The following is a 13,833-nucleotide window of genomic DNA, read 5'->3' on the forward strand; positions in this document are numbered from 1 at the left end:
TAATCATGGGGGAAAAAATCTTAGTGTACATGCACTCTGTAGTGGTCAGTTTGTGGATAGGTAGAAGATAGATGTTAATGCTGAGGTTATTTGTGGAAAGATTTTCCTGACCTTCATATTAGTTACTCCTATGTACTAGTAACGTAATCCATCCCAGGTGACTCAGCATGTGACTTCCAATTTCTGTCTAAGTACTCCATTCACCCACAAGAAGCCCCACAGGCTAGTTTGGGCACTCCTGCTGTAAGTCATTGAGAGATTACAGAAGTTATTTTTAATGGTGCTTTTCTGTCTAAAATAAAGTTATCACCACACAAAGTTAGGACAGATACATATTTAAAGCAGTAGTTTTGCAATTACCATAATGTACAAACATGGCTTAACACAAAAACTAAGTTTAGGCAGAACAGATTCTCAATCTCTGCCTTATCTATTTACTAGACTTACAGCATGTACAATGCTGCCAGCTCTCTCTCTCCTACTGCAGGACACATTCTCTACTTTTGTTTCACTTACATGAACAAAAAAGGTAAGTAATGACTTGTACTGTGCATTCTTTTCTTTCTAGTCTACAATTTCAATGATGCCCAAAATTATAGCAGTGCTATAATTGCTGCACTAAATTCTGCAAAGGTGACATTTTCATCCCATGAAGTCTGTCTTAGAAAGCAAGCTTTTTGCAGGTGAAGTGAGTGGGACGTTTCAGGGATAAAATTCATTACCTTACCCTGAGGGCAAGGCATGGGGGTATAGGAGTCTAAGGGTTGGAATAGCAGCCACAGTTCTGCAGCACCATTTGCAAAACCAATTCATTGTGGTCAGAGTTGAGGGGCAGGAAATAGTTGTTCTATAAAAAGAAAAGTTTTAAATGCAAAAGTTGTAGGTATACAATTATATCCATCTCTAAACCACTCTATACGTCACTTACCTTCTTAAATTTTAAGCTCTACGGGGCAGGAACATGTCTGTCTGTGCAGTATCTAGCTCTGGGTATTACTGCAACATACATCTCAATAGTGAGAGCCACTAGATTCATGTCATTGTGGATTCAGTGCATCTCTCCCAACATCCTCTAAACCAACCTTTGTAGGGCCAGTGTAGACACACGCATAGTATGCAGATAGTGCAGAGACCTGAGCCTTTCACTTCACTGCGAATTTCAGTCTAGACCACAACTGCCAGCATATTTAATCTAAAATTTTAAATATGGACTCAGAGGGAAGCTTGATATACAGTGTCTCAAGATGAAAGTATTTTTGTTTACCAAATTATAGAGCAACAATAGGTGCTCCACAGTTAAGGCTAAAGCTAACTTCCTATTATAACCCCACTTTTCAACCCTTCCTCCACCAATCTTTCTGAAATTTCACAGGCGTAATTTCATCTCACAATAGAATTTAAAGAAGTTTGATAAAAGCCAGAAAAGGAGTTTTAAAGTTTGAAAAATCACCGGAAATTCACTTTTTAAAAAGCTTTTTTTGACTCAGAAGTTTTGAACACTCATCAACTCCCTTGATGCAAGTTTCTAGGTGTTCAGCATTGTAGAAAATCACAACACTTATTTAACTAGCAAAGAGTTCTGTGACACCTTATAGACTAACGAACGTATTGGAGCATGAGCTTTCGTGGGTGAGCTCACGCTCCAATACGTTTGTTAGTCTATAAGGTGCCACAGAACTCCTTGCCGCTTTTACAGATCCAGATTAACATGGCTATCCCTCTGATACTTAACGCTTATTTCGGTACTTAAATTAGGATTTAGGCACTCACTTTAAAAAAAAAAAATCTTGGCCACGGTTTAATATTAAACTTCTTCACCAGTATATATATCTCCAGAGAAAATGGTTGTAATTTGAGCATTAGGATTGCTCCAGAATTGCAACTATTGTCTCCTCTCATTTCAACACATTCTCCCCAATGTACAATTTACTGTAGTCAAGTTACCAAACACCTGTTATTAATCCCACTTAAAACAGCCTAGCAAAATAAAGGCTTTAGAATTAAGCCTCTCTATCTCCCCTGGGAAGAATTTGTTTGTAGACATAGGGAGCAATGTATCTTTAGTTGTTTATTATCTGTCACCACAGTAAAAGCTGAACCAGTAGATTTTGTACCTGGCTGGTATATTTCCTTGACAATGATGCAAAACTATTTAGTAATATAGGAAGCTACCAAAAGGAAACGTGACAGAGCTTGAAGGAGAAGCAAAGAAGGGCCAATCAAGACTGACAATGGCAGAGCAAAAGGTGGGAGTCATTGACTCACTAATTAATAGATCTGACAGATAGGACAGAGCAAAATGATGACTGGCCTTAAGGGCAGAACGAGTAAAATTGGCTTAAAGATGGCGTAATCCCTGCTTGTGGATGAGAGACGTGTAGGGGGCCCAAGGGCAGAGTTTTGGGGGATGTCTACTGAAAGAGAGGGAAAATGGAAGACCCACCAAATAAGACAGTGAAGTAGTAACTGAAGAGGTAAGGAAAAAGTAATGAGTAAACAGGGACATAAAAGCCAATGGACGACAGATTTTAAAGACAAAGAACCATCGCTAGCATGAAAAGCCACCGAGATATTGAGAATGAGAATGGAGTAGTCTCTGGGATTTGTCTACACTAGTCTCTGTCAGCAAAATTTATGTCACTTGGGGGGTGGGGGTGGGGGTGAATATTCCATACACCCCTCCAAGCAACATAAATTACACTGACATAAGTGCTCATGTGCACAGCGCTATGTTGGCAGGAGAGTTTCTCCTTACAATGTAGCTTATGCTGCTTGCAGAGTTGGGGTTTTTTAGGCTGACAGGAGAGCTCTTACTTGATCTCTCATGGTACATGTGCACCTGCTGTCATATTACAGAGATAATTCTGCCAACCTGCTCCAGCTAACCCCTCGACTAATCAATACTGCTACATCTAACACTGTGAGCATGCTGGAGTGCATGCTGACAAATACTGGAATTCAGTCCTGTAGAACTCAAAACAGCGACATATTTTTAGTCCTTACTTAAGTCCACTTATTATAGATTAATGGATTTTTAAGACCCCAGAAGGTATCATTAGATTATCTCATCTGACCTCTTGCACAACAGAGGCCAAAGAATTTAATCCAGTTACTTCTTTTCTGAGCCTAACAACATGTGTTTGACAAAAGCATCTCTTTCAGAAAGGCATCCAGTCTTGATTTGAAGACTTCAAGGAACAGAGAGTCCACCACTTCCTTAGGTAGTTCAACCTTTGCACCACCCTTACTGAACCATTTCAAGTGGCTATTGCCATCTCTGGGGGGCAGATTTAAGGTTGCATTGCATGGTTAGTGTGTACCTTAACTCTGTAACTTCTGGGTTTCAGCGGCATAGGTTTAGTCATTCTTCACATTCTGGAAGGGCATAGGCAGCACTGATCAATCTTAACTCTGTGTTAAGTTTACAGGGTGTTAAATTATTTAAAAATATATAATAAAGAAATTCTCTCAGCATCCTGCGTATTACAGCCCAATTCTCCCCATCCACTGTTTCTGGCTCCTTGGCAATGATTACTCCAGGCACAAAAGATAGTGACTGCAAGTTGATTCCTTTCCTGCCCCTGCATTATCTCCTCATCTCTAGTCTGTGTCTGTCCAGATCAGCTGAGTACTCTCTCCCCAGCCCTCCAACCCATGGAAGGGAGGCATCAGCTGGCTTTGTCTCCCGGCCACAGTACAGCCCAACAAGCTGTCCCAAGGAGGAACTCATGTAGATTGCACTGAGGGTGCATTTGTAGAGAGCTGAAGTTCTACAGCTTCCAAAAGGAGCTTGATTGTGGTCCTAGACACCAAGCAGAAAGGCTGGCTGAGAACACTAATATGTACAGCAAACAAATCACCTGAGCCACAGACACTGACTCAGTGGGTGCTCCAGGGCTGGGGCGGGGCCTGGGGCAGAGCGGAGGTCGAGTACGTACCAGGAACTCAGGAAGTCAGTGCCTCTGACCTGAGCAAAACATTTGAACAAACATTTGCCTGGGTTCTAGGGACAGCAATTCTTCCCTTAAACCATCGAGTAAATTGCTCAGTGTATGTTACTCCAAACAGTTTCTGAGGAAGCAATAGCACACAGAGATGCTTACTGTCTCTAAGAAGGAGGTACTAAAGCTTTTGTAATGCAATAGCTTTTGAAATATTTCTAAACTGTACCACCCAATAACTGATCACAATGCCAGTCCATGCTATAAATTTCTTGAAAGACAGAGTTGTAGATTTCCCCTAGAAATATTTTAAGTAGTAAGAACCTGAAAACGTTTAACAGCTCTTGCTAAGTAGGGAACATATCAGGAACCACCAGACAAAAATGACTCAGTTATTTGCTTTTCTTCAATCACAGAGTACCGTTGTTCAGGGAAAGGCTGAGGAGCAGGAGTCATGATTTCATTATCCTAACAGCTCAAAAGAATTTTTCTATCTTCCCTCTATTTAATTAATGCAATTTTTACTTGAAAATACCTCTACATAAAACTGGAGTATGTATGTGGATTTTTGAACAGTTTTAAACAGCTCTGTCTCAGGGCAAAACTTTCAAAAGGAGATGCTGTAGAATCCATGTAAAAAGCAAGTAATGTGCACAACACATTCTCAAGAATCTGCCAAAGGTAGAACTTGAACTTACAGTGCATGTATGCTGCTCAAGTTCAATGACTATAGCATGTCACTTTGAGCCACCTGTTTACTTTAATGTCAGTCTGTCTGCAAATCTCCTGGCTTGCAACAGAGTCCTACTTTTACTGCACATAATTATTTAATTCTCTTTGGTGCATCACTCTGAGTCAATCCATGCTGGAGTTCCCAACTTTACCCTCAATAATTTTTGAAATATTGATTCTTCAGAGGGATTGTGGGTGCCGCGTCGTAGCTGAGGTAAATCCTGAGCAGGTGATATACATTTCAGGAGGATTAGAGAAATAGTTTGAGCCCCATCTGTGGGCAAAAAAGCACCATAAGTACCAAAGGAAATTGACAGGATTTTTAGAAGTGCTTTATCTGAAGAACACCTTGCTCAAATATTCCCAAATTTGGTTCACTTATCCGACCCAGGCCACCACCACATGACATAATTTTCAAGACAACTTTAGTCAGCATCTGGATTTTAGACCATTTAGAAAAGTCATGTACTCACTGAACAGTGAATCTGAACTTAACCAGAGCAAAGCTGCTTTTCCACGGTTATAAACTGCCACTTACAAGCAGTCCCCTTCTCCCACACACCTCTCCCCCACAAGAATCAGGTTTATGTTCCATCCCAGGTGGCCCAGAATATGTTTTGCTTCTCAGATACTCACAGACTATTAATGAAGTTAGTGCTTGATCAATGTCAATTAATGATCAGCACTCAAGCACATGGGCTGGGAGGGGGAAGAGTGTAGATCCAGAAAACATATACATTTACATGGGGAGGCCTGTACCATCTGGAAGGGAAGGAGGATCAAGGGCAATGCAGTTCATCAACCTTTTGGTGTATGCTGGTTATGTAGTCTTTTAATCGTATAAGTTGTTACATACCTTTAAACTATACCCTAAAAAGCATCATAGAATTTTAGCTTTTGAACTCTTTGGAACAGGGAATGTCTTCCTACATACTCATGCAGCACCTAGCACAATGGGGTCTTTGGGTATTACCACAATATAAATAATAAAAACTGTGCATACTTTATATGATGAAAATATTTCAGAACATAGCTTATGCATACAATGGACACAAAAAGTATAAGCACTGATGGACACAAAAGTGAATACTGATCCTAAATTCTCTTCAGCCTTCTGACTTTTCAAGCTGTAGTCATGTCTGAGTACTGACACTGCAACTTATACCAAAAACTTATGAGCTTCCATGCTATATCCCTTGAACAAAGACACTGTTTAAAACAGAGGTGGACAAACTTTTTGGGCTGAGGGCCACATCTGGGTGGGGAAATTGCATGCAGGGCTGGGGCAGGGGGTTGGGGTGTGGGAGGGGGTACGGTGTGCAGGAAGGGACTCAGGGCAAGGGATTGGGGCAGAGGAGAGATGTAGGGTGTATGAGAGGGCTCAGGGCAGGGGATTGGGGTGCAGGAGGGATGCAGACTGCAGGAGAGGGATCAGGGCAGAGGCTGGGGTGCAGGAGGGGTGCAGGGTGTGGTAGAGGGCTGGGGTGCACAGGAGTGCAGGGTGCAGCAGGGACCTCAGTGCAGGGGGCTGGGGTTCTGGAGAAGTGCAGGGTATATGAGGGGGCTCAGGGCAGGATTTGGGGTACAGGCAGGGTACAGGGTGAAGGCAGGGGGCTTAGGGCATGGAGTTGGGGGGCAGGCAGCAGGAAGAGTTCAAGCTCTGGCCCGGTGCCGCTTATCTAAAGTGGCTCCGGGATGGCAGCGGCACCCACTGGGGCCAGGGCAGGCTCCCTGCCTGCCTGCCCTGTCCCAGGAAGCGCTGCGGCCCCTGGCGGAGGGGAAGGCAGAGGGCTCTGCATGCGCTGTCCTTGCTGCACCTCCAAGCACCTTCCCCAAAGCTTCCACTGGCTGCAGTTCCCCATTCCCGACCAATGGGAGCTGCGGGGGGCGGTGCCTGGAGGCAAGGGCAACGCACACGGAGCCCTCTGCCCCCCCACCCGGGGACTGCTTCTGAGAGCGGCACTGGGCCCGCAGCCATAGTTTGCCAACTCTTGGTTTTAAAGGACCACCAGAATAGAGTTTATTGATACAAGATCAACCAGATTTATTTTAATATGTAGGGACAGAAAGAGGAACTTTGCAAGAGAAAAGACTGGGAACTCCACAATTTTTTAGGAGCTGCTGGTCAGTGTTTGCAGGAGTCCATGAGAAGCTTTTAAGTAGTGCAGATGCCTAATTAATACTCTTAATATACTTTATGTTAATTTGAAATAAATCAAAGAAAAAAGGAAATCCTCACTGAAAAAAAACTTCATTAACTTAAAGTAACAATAAATATTAAGGAGTCCCTGTGGCACCTTAAAGACTAAAATTTATTTGGGCATAAGCTTTCATGGGCTATAACCCAAGGCTACGAAAGGTTATGCCCAAATAAATGTGTTAGTCTCTAAGGTGCCACGAAGATTCTTTATTGTTTTTGCAGGTACAGCCTAACACGGCTACCTCTCTGAAATAAATATCAAGAATGCTAATTTTTTTAAAAACATTTAAGAAGTAGAGAGATTACAGTAATCTACTAAACTATTTGAATTTCTTTACAGTTTATACATTCTCTCAAGAAAGAGTGACAAGTATAAATATTAACAAACTTATCAGAATGTCTAAACTTTGCCCTGCAAGAAATACAGTATTTAAATATGAACCTAAGACTGGCCATACTGGGTCAGATCAAAGGTCCATTTAGCCCAGTATCCTATCTTCCGACTGTGGCCAATGCCAGGTGCCCCAGAGGGAATGAACAGAACAGGTAATCATCAAGTGATCCACCCCGTTGCCCATTCTCAGCTTCGGGCAAAGTGAGGCTAGGGACACCATCCCTGCCCATCCTGGATAATAGTCATTGATGGACCAATCCTCCATGAATTTATCTAGTTCTTTTTTGAACCCTGTTATAGTCTTGGCCTTCACAACATTCTCTGGCAAGGAATTCCACAGGTTGACTGTGAGTTGTGTGAAGAAATACTTCCTTTTATTTGTTTTAAACCTGCTGCCTATTAATTTCATTTGGTGACCTCTAATTCTTGTGTTATGAGGAGTAAATAACACTTCCTTATTTATTTTCTCCACACCAGTCATGATTTTATAGACCTCTATCACATCCCCCCTTAGCGGTTGTCTTTTCCAAGCTGAAAAGTTCCTATCTTATAAATCTCTCCTCATATGGAAGCTGTTCCATGCCCCTGATCATTTTTATTGCCCTTTTCTGAATTCCAATATATTTTTTTTGAGATGGGGTCACCACATCTTCACACCGTATTCAAGATGTGGGCGTACCATGGATTTATATAGAGTCAATATATTTTCTGTCTTATTGTCTATCCGTTTTCTTAATGGTTCCCAACATTCTGTTCACTTTTTTGACTGCCACTGCACATGGAGTGGATGTTTTCAGATAACTATCCACAATGACTCCAAGATCTCTTTCTTGAGAGGTAACAGCTAAGTTAGCCCCCATCATTTTATATGTACAGTTGGGGTTATGTTTTCTAATGTGCATTATTTTGCATTTATCAACACTGAATTTCATCTGCCATTTTGCTGCCCATTCACCCAGTTTAGTGAGATCCCTTTGTTACTCTTCGCAGTCTGCTTTGGACTGCACTATCTTGAGTAGTTTTGCATCATCTGCAAATTTTGCCACCTGTTTATTCCTTTTTCCAGATCATTTATGAATATGTTGAACAGTACTGTTCCCAGGACAGACCCTTGAGGGACACCACTATTTACCTCTCTCCATTCTCAAAATGGACCATTTATTCCTATCCTTTGTTTCCTAACTTTTAACCAATTACCAATCCATTAGAGGACCTTCCTTCTTATCCCATGACTGCTTACTTTGTTTAAGAGCCTTTGGTGAGGGATCTTGTCAAAGGCTTTTTGAAAATCTAACTATACTATATCAACTGGATCACCCTTGCCTACATGCTTGTTGACCCCCTCAAAGAATTCTAGTAAATCATGGTCATCTATGTGTCTAATAATTCTGTTCTTTATTATAGTTTCAACCAGTTTGCCTAGTACTGAAATCAGACTTACCAGGCTGTAATTGCCAGGATCGCCTCTGGAGCCTTTTTTAAAAATTAGTGTCACATTAGCTATCCTAAAGTTATCTGGTACAGAAGCTGGTTTAAATGATGTTACATACCACAGCTAGTAGTTCTGCAATTTCGCATCTGAGTTTCTTCAGAACTCTTGGGTGAATGTCACCTGGTCCTGGTGATTTATTGCTGTTTAGTTTATCAGTTTGTTCCAAAACCTCCTCTAATGACATCTTAATCTGGGACAGTTCCTCAGATTTGTCACCTAAAAAGAATGGCTCAGGTTTGGGAATCTCCCTCACATCCTCAACAGTGAAGACTGATGCAAAGAAACTAAATGAATTCTTTGCAATGGCCTTATCGTCCTTGAGTGCTCCTTTAGCGTCTCGATTGTCCAGTGGGCCCACTGGTTGTTTCACAGGCTTCCTGCTTCTGATGTACTTAACAAAATTTTTGCTATTACTTTTTGAGTCTCTGGCTAGCTGTTCTTTAAATTCTTTTTTGGCCTTCCTAATTATATTTTTACACCTCATTTGTCAAAGTTTATGCTCCTTTCTATTTTCTTCAATAGGATTTAACTTCCACTTTTTAAAGGATAAAGTCAAAAGATATTTAAAATACTAATTTCAGCACATAAATCTCCCATTATGAATACTTGAGTGTCTTTGACATCCATATCATCCCCTTCTAATCGATATAAGATACAGCTGCTAAGACCATCTTCCTTGTCTGACACACTGAACACATCACAACATTCTTCTAAATCTCTCCATTGCCACCTACCCAACCACCAATCCCAAGTTATGAAGCAGATAAGTTCAACCTTCTTGCCCTCACCTACAAGGTTGTTCATAACTCATCTCCTTCGTTTGCCCATTCATCTCTTATTGCAGGGTCCCACCCACTTATCTCCACTAACAATTCCAGTTTCAACTCCTGTTCATTAGCTTCTCACACACATATTTCAATACTTTTTCTTCCTCCCCCCGCCACCACCATCAATGCTCTCCAGTGGTTTCTTCCACACGTGTGAAGCTGTGAATGTGGACAATCCATTCACACAGACTCCTGCCCTCATTCATCATTCCCTTTATACGCAAATGACTTGAAAAATTTACCTCACTGACCAGGAGTAATTTCCTGGTGAGACACAAACTGCGCTTCCACAATTTCTGGGATTCCTTTCATCATGCTGTCCCTGAGCCCAGCTTTGGGATCCTATCTTTCAACTCAGAGTTGTCTGAACAATTTGAATTCTCCCCTCCATCACCTAAAATACCCTCTGGTTACTAGAGAGGGAAAGGAGCATTAGAGAGAGCCCCTCCCTCCAACCTCCAAATCCCCCATGAATAGCTTTGGTGCCTGCCTCTGTGTCTGCTACCCTAGACTTCTACAGCAGAATAAAATAGCCCTAATTCTTGTCAGTTTAAATATTTTCCACAAGGTTTCCAGTAACAGTAGTGAAAACAGATAAAAGTCTGATCAGGTTTCAGTCTACTACATCTTGAAAATGCTGAATAGCAGAAGAGGTACTAAAGCTGTATATTCAAGAGCGAATATATTGCCCATTTTTCTATATCTGTGTAAGCACTACCATAAACAGGACTCACGTATTTTTACCACCACTTTAATGAAAGCCTCATATGAAAGTGCCTCAGCCAGTCTACACTAACATTTACACTACTACTAGCACAGGGGAACTATACACTACTGACAATCAGATACTATATTTGCTAGTGTAAATTCAGTTAAACATTTGGAAGGTTATATTCTACCAACATGCAACTAGAGACTTGTTTTTAAGCTGCAAAAGTTAATGGTACTCACCTAAAAAAAAAAAAAAAGCCTCCTAATCATCTCTCTCCCCTGCCCCAGTCTTGCCTGTAACATCTAACATAATAACAATACATTTCTATTATTAAATTGCTCTTATACAACTGAGTCCTTCTACCACCATAATCAGATAAGCTCGAAAAAGGGAGTCTAAGATTGGTAGTTGAATGTCTAATATTAGTCATGAGTTTCACAAGCATGTGTATGAGATGTAACATAATTCAAATCTTAATATACATTACCTTAATTTACTACTATTTGCATACTTCTAATTGTTATATTTTATCTATAATTCTTGGTATTTATTTTTTGTAATGTTTCCTACTAAGAACTTGTCTACAAAATACCAAAGTAACTACTCTAGAAGAGTTCTTCTTGAACAACTTCCTCATGTGGACAGTTACTCTGGAATAAGAGTGTCCCGAACTAAGTCCATGTGGACACACTTACTCCACACTAAGGGTAAGTCTTCATTACCCGCCAGATCGGCGGGCAGCGATTGATCCAGCAGAGATCAATTTATAGTGTCTAGACTAGACGCAATAAATCGAGCCCCAAGCACTCGCCCATCGATTCCTGCACTCCAGGTCAGCGAGAGGTACAGGCAGAGTCAACAGGGGAGTGGCAGCAACGACTCACCGCGGTGAAGACACAACGGTAAGTTTAAGTACGTCGACTTCATCTACATTGTTCACGTAACCAAAGCTGCATAACTAAGATTGATTCCGTCTCAGTGTAGACCAGGCATAAGAGTGCCCACATGGGGAGTTGCTCTGGAATAATTATTCCAAAATAGCTATTTTGATACATTTCCAAAGACAAGAGCTTTGTTTGGCAATTTTAACTGAATTTGCAGTTTTTTGTCTGGAAATACACGTTTAACTTTTTTTAGTCCATGATGCTTCAAACAGTTATACAGACGATTAATTCAAAGGGATTACTCACATACATAAAGATGTGAGTTTATGGGACTAGCTTTTATGGGTTTAACTTCAAGGGAACACTCAGGAAAATTAATCCAAAATTAACTAAAGGTGTGAATTTAAAACAGATTTGTTTAACCACATTCAATCCCTGCGTGGACTCACTTATTCAGAATTAAAGTGGTCTTAATTCAGGTTAGTTTAATTTACAAGAAATTAGATTGTTTACTACCATAATTGGCGTAGAGACAGTCTCAGTACGTGCAAAATACCTCATACTATGCAGCCTCTGGGCACTACTTTAGTATAAATATTAAATATTTCAGCCAGACTCTTAATTAAATTGTGTTCAGCTCCACTGAACTCCCACCAAATTGTCAAAGTCATTCAAATTATCAATAAGGTCAGAATTTTAATGGCAATCAGAAAATAAAACTGAAGGAAAATCTTCACAGATAAGTATTATTAAAATAGATTTATGTTTAAAACTATTTATGTACAACTTTTCATACAGAAGAAAAAAATCAAAAGGCACACATCAGTTTTATATGATGTTCAAATGTCTAACACGTAACGATTGTATGCATTTATTTCTGTTTTAGAAAAAATAGTTAAGTTTCTCCTCCACATACTCAATATTATACAACATTCAATTCCAAAAACCAAAGCAATTTTCATTTAAGTGATGGCGAAAAAAAGTCAGACCACCACAAATAAAGTCAGTTAAATAACTGCATAGTTCTAATCCAGATTTGTTTCATAAATATTTAATAATCCTTTGAGGATTTTTACCCTTCACGAACTCCACATTAATTGAAGTAACAAAAACACCACTGGAAAAACAAAAACAAAAAATAAAAAAAGAAACAACCCACTGCTCAGACAATAGCTAACAAAACGTTTTATGCTAAGACATTTTTTTACACAGTCCATCACTATTTAAATATCAAAATATTAAGTACTAGCTTTGTTGTAGTGCTACTGGTACTTTTAAGTGGAGTACTTTTGTTTGTTCATTACAAAGCCCTTGACTCTTTGAGTGCATTTCACAACACAGGGCAGATAGAATCACAACTCGTAAGGTCTGACGTTCCATACATCTCATACACAATACCTTATATGCAGCCTTTATAACCACAGAACACATTACAAACTGTTCAGGACCACTTCACCCACTACTAAAATCAGACACCTCTCATATGACAAGTTTGCAGTTCAACCCTAGGGTTTCCCAGTTCCCATTACTGCAAGGAGGGAAAGCTGAAACAGGCAGTTATAGTTATGTTTTATGTAAAGCCCCCCCACAGACACACACAAGTTTGTGCAAGCAGTGGGAGAGGAGGAGATAGGTGGTGGAGCAGGGATTTCTCTGCTAGTTTCCTGTGGAGTGGTGGAAACACTGGTGGTGACAGGAAGGGGGTGGGATACAGGGGACCAACAAAGAAGGATTTCCCGGGGGGAAAGGGCAACAAGGGACCCGTAGAGTGGAGAATGTTGGTTACTGGAGATTGGAGCACATGGGAATAAAGGCATGTAAGCGCCCCCCCTCTAGTGAGACTTTAGAGAGTGGCAGGCTCCTGGGTGGGGAAGGTTTGCTTTGAAGGGCCAGAAGGGAAAAAAGGAGCCTAGGGAAGCTAAGAGCGTTAGAGAGGCAACTACCTAAAAGGAAAAAGACATTGAGGGGACGGCGGTATAAAGGAGGCAGGGGAAGGTATCCCGGAGAACTATGCACGGAAACTGCTCTGAGGGACACAGAAGCATCGGGGGGCAGCTAGGGTAGTTCTGAAGGGGCAGGCGGGACGGGCCCGTGCAGGGCACTGAGGGGGCTATGCAGGCGGCAAGGTGGGTCCGCGGGCCCGGCGCTGCCTGCCCCTCTCCTCCCCGGCCCGGGGGGGGCGCCCTCACCATGAGCACTTTGGCCGCGTTCTCCAGTTGGGCGATCACCTCAGGAGCCCCCCCCGCAGCCACGGCCGCCGCCATCATGGTCTCTCTTCAATGACGCGCCATGCGCTGCATTGTGGGACGAAGCGGTGGCACAGCCAATCCCCCGGCCCGGCGGGGAAGCGCCCGGACCGAGAGTATCAGCGCCGACCTGCAGCAGCGTGACCGGCCGGAGCAGCGGGGGAACAGGCGGAAGCACCGGGCGTGACTGCAGCAAGAGCCACCCCTCCGCGCTCTCCCCCGGGGCGGGCCCAGGGCACGCGGCCACAGACGGCGGGGGGCGGGACTCATGCAGGCCCAATACAGAGTTCGCCGGTGGCAGCACCGCCCAAGGCGAGAGGGGTCGCATCGCTTCGGGAGATCAGCTGCGGCTTCTGCTTCACTTCGCTGGGGGCCGGCTGCAGCTCCGCTCTGACACCTGCTACA

The 13,833-nt window shown here is 42.2% G+C and overlaps 1 protein-coding gene across 1 annotated transcript in view; it reads right to left on the reverse strand.

Annotated features, from left to right (window-relative positions):
• XPO4 (exportin 4) overlaps nucleotides 1-13,625 on the reverse strand; it is a 144,759-nt gene extending 131,134 nt beyond the window's left edge. The window contains exon 1 of the mRNA XM_030561803.1: nucleotides 13,372-13,625. Within this exon, the coding sequence (XP_030417663.1) occupies nucleotides 13,372-13,449 (78 nt within the window). The 5' untranslated portion in view covers nucleotides 13,450-13,625. The remainder of the gene's footprint in view (nucleotides 1-13,371) is intronic.
• Between the last annotated feature and the right edge of the window lie 208 nt (nucleotides 13,626-13,833).

Source organism: Gopherus evgoodei, chromosome 1 (genome assembly GCF_007399415.2).
Source record: "Gopherus evgoodei ecotype Sinaloan lineage chromosome 1, rGopEvg1_v1.p, whole genome shotgun sequence".
Lineage (NCBI taxonomy): Eukaryota > Metazoa > Chordata > Testudines > Testudinidae > Gopherus > Gopherus evgoodei.